We start from the raw sequence: 10221 nt of genomic DNA on the forward strand, positions 1-10221 counted from the left end.
ACCTACTTTGTTTTTTTTTTTCTACCTGGATTTACTGAGATGCATCAGGACAGTTATCAATATCAACTGATATAAAACACTTTTATATACTGATACACTTTTCAGCCATGTCACCCAGCCCCAGTTGTTTATGTAATTACTAATTAAGCAGCATGACTAACAGCAGATTCCAAAAACATTGTGAATGTCACTATTTTTGGGCCCTTTGATTAAAAAACTGAACAACTTTAGTTTAAAGGTATTACAGGATAATTAGTTTTAGGTCTACCTAAATGTAACATATAAACTGTCTTRTGTGTATTTATTTACACAAACATGATCATAATTAAAGTGTTTGTAATGACCCTGCTTCTGGTTGACTTATAAAATAAAAATAAATCATCTAAAAGTTTCTGCATGATTTAGATGTTCTTCATTTTAAAGGTGCAGTGTGAAATTTACATTTTGAAAGAAGTTACTCTTATTTGTCTTTCTCACATGATAAATATCTTAGTATGGAGCAGCTCATTTCCAAAGTTTTGTTTCTGTTTCACAAACATGGATAACTCACTGAACAAAACKTTATCTGTTGTGAGTATTTCTCATCCTCTTCCACTTCTGCCCACCYTTTAGCCTTCCTAAACCCATACTGAAGAAGTCCGTGGCGCCTCGGCCCTCCTCCTCTCGCTCCGTAGAAGAAGATATCCAGGGCTCGAAGGACGCTCTCATTCAGGACCTGGAGAAGAAGCTTCGCTCTAAAGAAGCCAGAAGAATACACAGTCAGGTATGTTTGTGTGTCCTCCAGAATATTTTGATAAACTGTCCAAGTAACTAAAGATTAAAAAGAAAGGCAATATAACCACAAATATTACAACGTAAAGCCTGTTGTTGACAGAAACTTTCTTATGAGGAGCGAATGGCTCGCAGGCTTTTGGGTCCAGACAGCGCTACSTGTGTGTTTGGCCAAGAGAATCTGTCAGACTCTCAGCTTGAGCAGGTACCACAACAACAATCATTGATTTTGTAAGATTTTATCGTATATAGCAGTGGTTCCCAAACTTTTCAGCCTTTGACCCTGAAAATACCAGCAGCAGGGGCCTGAGCCCCCAACTGTTGTTGGATCATAAACATTTTCACATCAAAAAATAAGAGCATAGTAACAATATTCATTATGCTATTTTTGTCCATTTTCAGAACACTAACCTTACTCTTTTTGTAACAACAAAGGTAAAAAATGTTGTTAATTGTTATTTTAATTCAGAAAATCTTTTCAGGACCCCAACTTGATGTTTTGGGATCCCCTTGTGGGTCCTGACCCCAGCTTTGGGAACCACTGGTATACAGCACAGTATTACTTTGTGAAGCCCCCAGAATCAACACCATAAAAACATTCAATTATCCCAAAACATCCCACAGAACAACATTCAAACATCTTTAATTAGAAAATGGAGCAGTATGCCACCTCAGGAAACCTGTCAAGTGAAAAGTGAGATTCTTCGTTGTCCCCCCCCCCCCACACACACACACACACACAAAATAAATGAATAAATTGCTCAGGCATCAGCTTTAAAATATCCCTGATGGGGCGGAGCCAACACATTCTCACTCCTGACTCGTCACATATTGATGCTTTTCCAAGGTTCCCTCTGCATCTTATTTTGACGAGTCAGGTGACCCCCTCACGTCAGTCCTTGCTCCCCGCGGCTTTTCTGGGTTGTACCACCAGGGGTCTTTGGGTCGGGGGTCTGAGGTTAACATGAGGGATCAGGATTAATGGTTAAGTTTAGGTACTGGTGTCAGGGACAGGATGTCTACAGTGAATATTAGATAATTTCAGGCTTTGGAGACGTGAATTTTCTACATTTTCTAAAAAAGGTTAATTTTAAGGATCAGGATTAATGGTTAACTTTAGGTACTAGGGTCAGAGACAGGATGTCTAAAGTGAATAAAGGTAGTTTTAGGCTTTGGGACGGTAGTTTTTGTGCATTTTCCACACTTTCAGAAATTATGACACAGATTCCGCCCCATCTCGTCAAAAAAATGACACAACAGGAGTACCCGATATGTCAAAATTGGACGTAGAGGGAACTTTGGAAAAGCATCTCAGAAGTGAGAATGTGTTGGCTTAGCAGGTCTGCTGCAGAGATGTGAGTATCTGACTAAAGGATGTGCTGCTCAGAGCTGGCTTTTGTAGAAAAGTGGACAGAAAACAAACAAACAATGGCTCAGCGGGGATGACAAGCTGCTCATTATTTCCATCAGTCTTTATGGAAACCTGAAATTTCAGCCTGGGTGAGAACTAGGGTTGGGTTTCATTTGGATTTGAATGATTCCAGTTCCTAACAATTCTTGATTCMGATTATTTTCAGAGGCAGGGTCAAACAGGTTTACATGGTTCAGATTTGGTAGCTGACCAGAGTTCTTTCTGGATGAAATAGTCTTAACTTCTCTAAGAAGTTTCATTATRTCAACCTTTTATTTTTATGAACTTTACTAAGAATTCCTGACAGGACTTTTATCAACCACGTTATAAATATCAAACCTATGAACTTGAATATAAATATTATCTGTAAGTCTAGAGTATCGATTGGAACCAGRACCATGTCGATTCTCCAGGAATTGTTCAAATTTAAATGTTTTGATTTTGATGCCCAGTCCGCCGACCAGAACCAGTAGCTGCTGAGCAAAAGCTACAGGTGAGAGGCCTGAATCAATGTCTGATTGTCTTACTGCACTGGCAGATTAGTTTATTAGTTTCAGAAGATTCAGACTCAAATGAAGTGAAATAATCTGACAGTGGAATGAGACAGTTGCACTTGATACGACTTCTTTAAATAAGGAAAATTTCCAGATTAACAAGATTAAAARTCTAACATAGTCTGTTCTTATTTAGTATATCAGTCTCAAAACAAGATCAAAAATAGTTTTTGGCCGATATAAGACTTGGTTAGATGGGTATTTTTTGAAGTKTACRCTTTTACAAGAGAGCTTTATCTYAAAAAAATAGCTGAAAGCACRGGTCTAGTATAACTTGTTAGCTGCCTYGATGTTTGTATTAGACATATTTTATCGTTCTACTCGGTCATGTTGGTGAAGGCTCACACAGCATTGTGCTGTTTGGGCCTCTCAGCAGCTACTTCTTCCGATCAGCAGACTGAGCATCAAAGTCTAAATTTTTAAATTTGAAAGATTCTTGGAGAATTGATGTGGTCCTGGTTCTAATCGATACTCTAGACTTAATGTCAAACTTTAGTCWGAAGCTCACTTCCAGCAGGRCAGACAGAAGCTACACTYCAACARTTAAATGTCCTGGAACGGTCCAGTCGAAGACCTCAATCAGACATTAATTTGTGTCATTTCGTTTTAGGAGCCTTTAGTTCAGCAGTTTGATTGTTGCCAGATCAGTCTTTTGAAATAAAAATGTAACGACCCGTTGTTCCAATTGTGACCCACTCTATGATAAGAAATCCTCCACATTGTCACTGATATGTGTAAGAATACTGAAACATTAGATTAAAAACCAGTCTTTGGTTTGACTGGTTGAAAGGGGAGCAGGTTTCCTTCTCAGGGCCTCCCAGCAGACCCATGAGCCCAAAGCTGGAAAAAGCCTGCCAGTAATAATCTGCAGCCTCAATGAGCTGCGCCATGCTGTCATTATAAGAGCTGAACTCTGTGTATGAGCCTCACACACACANCCTCACAGGTACCTACCTGACCCTAAACTAACCTCACAGGTACCTACCTGACCCTAAACTAACCTCACAGGTACCTACCTGACCCTAAACTAACCTAAACTCAATTCACACATTAGTCCAAAACCAAACCCCCGACCCACCAACAGCATTTAACCCCATGGGGATGAGTATTAGATAGGTACCAGTTGGTCCCCACAAGTAGGGATGTATGCCAGAAACTGTCCTCAGTTAGCGTGGAATACCTGCCCACACACACACACACACACACACCAGCATCCATTCCATCTAACTACATTGTGCTGTGGCTCATTAGATTAACATAGATTAGTCTTGACATGCAGCGTGTGTGTTCATGTTAAGTGTTGTTAAATCAATCAACCCCTGACACCTCGCTGATGATGTCATGACACACACACACACACACACACACACACACAGACACACAAAGGCATTTCCACACACTCAGATACACATCCTCCCTGTCCAACTGAGTGTTCACTGTTATTTAAAGCCTTTCTGAGAATGAGTTCCTTTCAGTGGTGACAATAGGACTATTGTGTCACCACACACACACACACACACACACACACACACACACACACACACACACACACACACACACACACACACACACACACACACACAGCTGACATTTTGTTGCCCTGTTGGTCACTTTTAGTCCTTAAATTGAAAGCTGTGCTCATGTCTCTTTACACTGACCTGTTGTCTTTTGCAGCCAGATTCTCCTGAAGGTCGACACACAGGTGGACTATGGTAAATRAATCTTTATTACCTTTAATCATTTATGCAGGTGTCACTGTGGAGCCTTGAATGGGAGCTCCTCGTTGGTGTTGGTGAACACGGCAGTGTTTATTCAGTGTAGTTGTAAAAGGAATTCAGTTCATCTGAATAAACCTGATAAAGTTCTCTTTGTTTTACACGCTGTCCATATTCAACTAGGCCTGTCGGGAAAAGCAAGGACTTAATTGATCGCAGGATCAATTAAAATGGGGTAGATAATATTCAGTTGCCTGCTTCTTTGTTTTCTTCATGTCTCTCTTTTTGTCCCCCGTCATCGAGGCAGGAGACTTAGAAATGTTCTCTGTCCATCCGTCCGTCTGTTACTATTACAGGAAGCTGTAACTTTCACATAGAAAGGCTAAAATACTCCAAACTTGGTATGAGTCATCCATGCTGCATACCCAACCATACCATGTGGTCATCTGACATCATCAAAGCCCCGCCCCCGACAACTGGTGTGGTCATGGCGGTGCAGCAAAGTCAGACATCATGCCGTTGACATATTGCCAAAAGTATTTGCTCACTCATCCAAGTATTAAGGGGTCTCTGCTGTAGATTTTGTCCTGTGGGCGGACACGTCCCTACACGTGATTGGCGGTGGTCTTTATGTGGGCGGAGATGGCCCGAGACGTGATTGGTCAGATTGACGGTGGGATTTGAGTCTGGAGGCAGCAGGGAGTAGCTTGATCGAGTCGGGCAGGAAGTAACATGTTTTTTATATTAATTGTGGTCACAACTTAAGAMAGGAAAGTGCTAGCTGCATGAAATTTGAAAGTCATACATGTGAAAGGATGTGTAACAATATGGCTCTGTTAAAACATCCCTAACCAGCCTGTAAAAAGATCGCTAAAAATCAGTAATTTTTTACAGGCTGGTTAGGGATGTTTTAACCAAGACATATTGTTACACATCCTTTCACATGTACGACGTTCAAATTTCGTGCAGCTAGCACTTTCCTTTCTCAAGTTATGACTAAAATTAATCTAAAAACAACGTGTTACTTCCTGCCTGACTGGACCAAACCCCCGCTGCCTCCAGACTCAAACCCCACCGTCAATCTGACATCTCTTGGGCCATCTCCGCCCACATTAAGACCTCGGCCAATCACGAGCAGGGGCGTCTCCGCCCACATTAAGACCTCGGCCAATCACGAGCAGGGGCGTCTCCGCCCNTCGGCCAATCACGAGCAGGGGCGTCTCCGCCCACATTAAGACCTCGGCCAATCACGAGCAGGGGCGTCTCCGCCCACATTAAGACCTCGGCCAATGACGATTTGGGCCGTCTCCGCCCACATTAAGACCTCGGCCAATGACGATTTGGGCCGTCTCCGCCCACAGGACAACACGTTCTGCAGAGACCCCTACTCGCATCCAAGTGACTGTGCATCAGTGCACAAAGTAAGGTCCATAAAGACCTGGAGGCAGAGTCTGGTGTGGATGAACTGGACTGGTCTGCACAGAGTCCTGATCTTAACCCAACAGAACACCATTGAAGTAGAGCAGAGACTGAGAGCCAGACCTTCTGTCCAACATCAGTATGTGACCTCACAAATGTGCTTCTGGAAGAATGGTCAAAAATCCCATAAACACTCCTAAAGCTTGTGGACAACCTTCAGAAGAGTTGAAGCTGTTCTAGCTGCTGATGGACCAACATCATATTGAACCCTATGTATCAGGAATAGGAGGTACCTGAAGCTCATATTTGAGTCAAGGCAGGTGAGACAATACTTTTGGCAATATAGTGTACGTTTGGTTCTAACTTCTAGTTCAGCCAGTCTGCACCCAATGCATTATGGTCAATCCTAATCCACCCCACGACAGGAATGAAGTCCAATTGTTGGAGGGCGTGGCCTAATTAGACAATGCTCCGTTGAAATATATTTGACTCTAAATCACACGTACATGATTCGATTTGAACCAAAGTTTGTGTGCATGATCAGGGAGACCTGCTCAACATGTTTGTGTGTAGTTTGTTAAGATCACTTCAGCTCCCTGTCCATCCATCTGTTCACCTTAAGAGATGATTTAAATAAGGAAGGCCTGCGATGATTCCAACAAAACTGCTAACAGCTGGTCACTACTGAAAAGTGATGGGGGACATCAGCAATGGTTGGTGTTGAGTTCCATCTTGTTTCTACTTAGTGTATGTGGGTTATCATTATATTAGATTAAAATGGTCCCCAAACAGTCCCTGTGATGGACTTGGGACCTGTCCAGGGTGTACCCTGCCCCTCACACAGTGACTGCTGGATATGGGCACCCTGAAAGTAAAAGCGATTATAGATAATAGATGGATCCAAACTATCATTTATCTCAATAATTTCTGAGACAATTTGTCATGACATGCCCTATATTCAACACGTTAGGTTTCTGCCAGTTTAACTGTCCATGTCGGAGTCTCAGAGTGTGGCCTGCAGCCATGTCTAACAAATAAATCTCTTTGTAGTTTGACCTGTACATGTCTAATGAGAGAAAAACTTTGGTTATAGGCTTCCTAACATCCATTCATTTGCTTTACCTGCTTCGTCTTTCTGGGTTGTGGGAGAGCTGGAGTCTGCCTGTCACTGTAGCTGTGTTTCCTTCAAGGTTTTTAATGTGCATTTTGAAGTACGGCATCAGAAAAGGTGAATGGAAACGACGATTCGAAAAAACTTCCTCTAATTTGCAAAAAAGTTGGTACTCTCGCTTGAGGTGGTTTTTGGGGTTTTCAGATAAGATAAGATAAGATAAGATAAAACTTTATTGATCCCACAGTGGAGAAATTTGCACATTACAGCAGCTCAAAACAGGACAGGGTGAGATAGAATAAAGAAAGATAAGTAAAAGAAAAAAAAACACCATACTCGCGATATATAACTGTACATTTATCTGGTACAGTAAAAAAATGAATGTATATGAAGGTGCATATTAGAAAAAAAAGTGTGAAAAAACGAGTTAATGTGCAACAGGACAGATGGAAACACATTTGTTGAATCAGTTCTGACGTAGTGAACATTTACCTCACATGTTGATCTGCTGTTCTGTCTGAACGGTACCAGAGTGGCAGCAGCTGGACCCTCCTCCTGCTGTCGGTGTGTTCTCAGTTATTCCCGTAACATGAAGAGGATTACATTTATTTCTCTACATCTCCAGACAGCAGTAACATCACCAGAACTAATTGATGACAGAATAGTTACAACTTTCCGATAACAGCAACACATTCCTGATAACTTCTGTCCATGGTCCTGAGATGCAACTTTTACTTCCTGTTTACTTATTGCATGCATCTGACGTAACTGATTCGCTTCAAGCCAGTTGATGGAAACACGTCTGATTCACATTTTTTCCTTTTTGCGGAATTTTAAAAATTTGCTCCAAATTTTAATTAGAATTGAATGGAAACACGGCTTGTGAGGGACGGGGCCACCCAGGACAGGTGTCCAGTCCATCACAGGGCACATGGAGACACACAACCATTTTAAATCTCACCCACACATAGAGAAAATTTGGTTAGCCTAGCATGCATGTTTTCAGTGTGTGTGAGGAAACCAAAGCCCTGGGAGAACATGTAAAGTCCACACAGAAGAACCTGAAGGCAAACCTGCGACCTCCTCACTGTCAGGCAACAGCTCTGACCACTGCCGTCCACTCCTAACATCCAAACAGACCTAATCCTAAATCGTYTCTCTCAGCCTGTAAAGCAGATGAAAGCAGCTGTTGGAACGTTACCACTGTTTTTGTTTGTTTAGAACCCTCAACTTCTGCCAAATTAGACTTTTGAAATTATAATCCAGKAACAAGCTTTAGTTCTGACCAGGAAGAGTGTGCCAAACAAACAGAGTCCAAATGTTTTAACCATTGTATAATTCAGCTTACTCTAAATGGGACYAGTTTACACAAAACACTTTCATAAGAAAACAACAACAAACCAAATGTTATATCTGATTTAAAATCAGGTGTTGTTTTTCCATGGATTTCACCTCAACTCAGTAGCTGTTATTTACTGAATGCAGCTTTTTGACACAAATATTAGCTTCACTTTTGACACAAGGTCATGTCCGTATTTTTACAGTCTTTTTTTTTTTTTCAGTTTCACTCTGAAACTTCTGGAAATTGTCAAAACAAATCCACACTTGCATCACAGAGACAGATTAATGTTCTAAAAGAGACCGCATTTTAAACTCAGTTATATTTTACACCAAAATAAAAGCTGTACTGTGAAAGTAGAAAATTTCAGAGGATATCAGTGCTGCTGGGCAAAAATCCAACATACTTTAGGTCTTTATCGTAGAAAGTTGACGTAATTCATGGCTTACTTTGGTAACAATCTAAGCTTTAAGGTTTTAATGCATAACTGGACAAGAAGAATTAAATGAAATAAGGTCAAAGGACCTATTAAAGCTCCTGCCAGTGGTTCTTTAGGGTCACCTGTTCCTCYAACTCAGACAGACAGAAATGTAGATTGCAAACAAAGCCTCAGTCCTTGTGCAAAAATTATAAATTAAAATATAAAATACTTCTGATTTGTAYATGGCAGATACATCTGTTTCTGTGTCTGCTGTATTTAATGTAGGAGATATGATRAGTTAAACCTCTGAGTTTATATGGCCCAAATGAAAATAAGCCAAAATTTTTTGAAGGTCTGTTTCTTACTATATCTACTCTTCAAGGATTTTATACCATTGGAGGAGATTTTAAATGCACTTTAAACCCAAATACAGATCGATCAACAGGCTCMGATGTTTATAAAGCTCAAACTAGAAAATTAATAACTCACTATATATTGCATATCAATTTGGTGGAAGTGTGGAGAGAACAAAATCCTGATAAAATAGAATTCTCTTGTCACTTCATTATGCATAAATCCCATCCACGTATAGATTATTTTCTTGTTTTGAGAGAACTTTTATCAAGGATCAAACAATGTCAGTATGACAGCATAGTCATCAGTGATCATGCAGCTATGACACTGAATATTCACATCCAGAACTTTGTACATAGCCAACCCCTTTGGCGGTTTCAAGCAAGGTGGCTACAAGATCAAAAATTATTCAAATTATTAGGGGAGAAGATAGACACTTATTTAGAATTAAACACGCATCAGTCTTGTGCCTCAGTGAGATGGGAAGGATTCAAAGCACATGTTCAAGGTGAAATTCTTAGCTATACAAGTACAAAAACAAGCAACAAAAGAAACAAATGGAAATCTTGGGTAAACAAATTAAATTTTTGGAATTAGACTTAAATACTAACGATGACCAAATAAAGCAGAGTAAATTGTTACGTTTGAGAACTGAATATAATAAATTATCTTATGAGGAAGCAGCAAAAGGTTTTATGTGGTTAAAACAATCTTATTATGACCAAGGAGAGAAAGCTGGGAAACCCTTAGCATGGGGAATTAAGAAAATACAAAGTGAAAGAGCAATTATCAACAATAGTTAACAATAGTTTTAGGCAATACTATGTAAAACTATATAAAATGGAAAGTTGCTGTGCCTCGGAAGTACAAGATATATTCTTAGACCTACTTCGGTTTCAGACACTCAGAAGAGACAAAAAAGGAATTGGATTTAAATTTGACGAGTGAAGAAATTTCACAGGCTGTACAGAGTATCAACAGTGGCAAAGCTCTTGGGCCAGACGACTTCCCCACTGAATTCTATAAAACTTTCAAAGAAAAACTTATAGTCCTGCTCTTCATGTTTGAAGAAATGTCCTGATGCATCTCAGTAAACCAGGTAGAAAAAAATCAAAAAGAAAAAAAA

At 40.3% G+C, this 10221-nt stretch overlaps 1 protein-coding gene across 2 annotated transcripts in view; it reads left to right on the plus strand.

Moving 5' to 3' along the window:
• myot (myotilin) overlaps positions 1–10221 on the plus strand; it is a gene marked incomplete at its 5' end in the record, with an annotated part of 22752 nt that overhangs the window by 3869 nt on the left and 8662 nt on the right. The window contains 3 exon segments of one of the 2 annotated variants that reach the window (XM_014033930.1): positions 613–763; positions 875–976; positions 4411–4448. In XM_014033930.1, coding sequence (XP_013889384.1) covers positions 613–763; positions 875–976; positions 4411–4448 — 291 coding nt within the window. 2 annotated transcript variants of the gene reach the window in all.

The sequence above is a fragment of the Austrofundulus limnaeus genome, unplaced genomic scaffold, assembly GCF_001266775.1.
Source record: "Austrofundulus limnaeus strain Quisiro unplaced genomic scaffold, Austrofundulus_limnaeus-1.0 Scaffold1901, whole genome shotgun sequence".
In the NCBI taxonomy this organism is placed as follows: domain Eukaryota; kingdom Metazoa; phylum Chordata; class Actinopteri; order Cyprinodontiformes; family Rivulidae; genus Austrofundulus; species Austrofundulus limnaeus.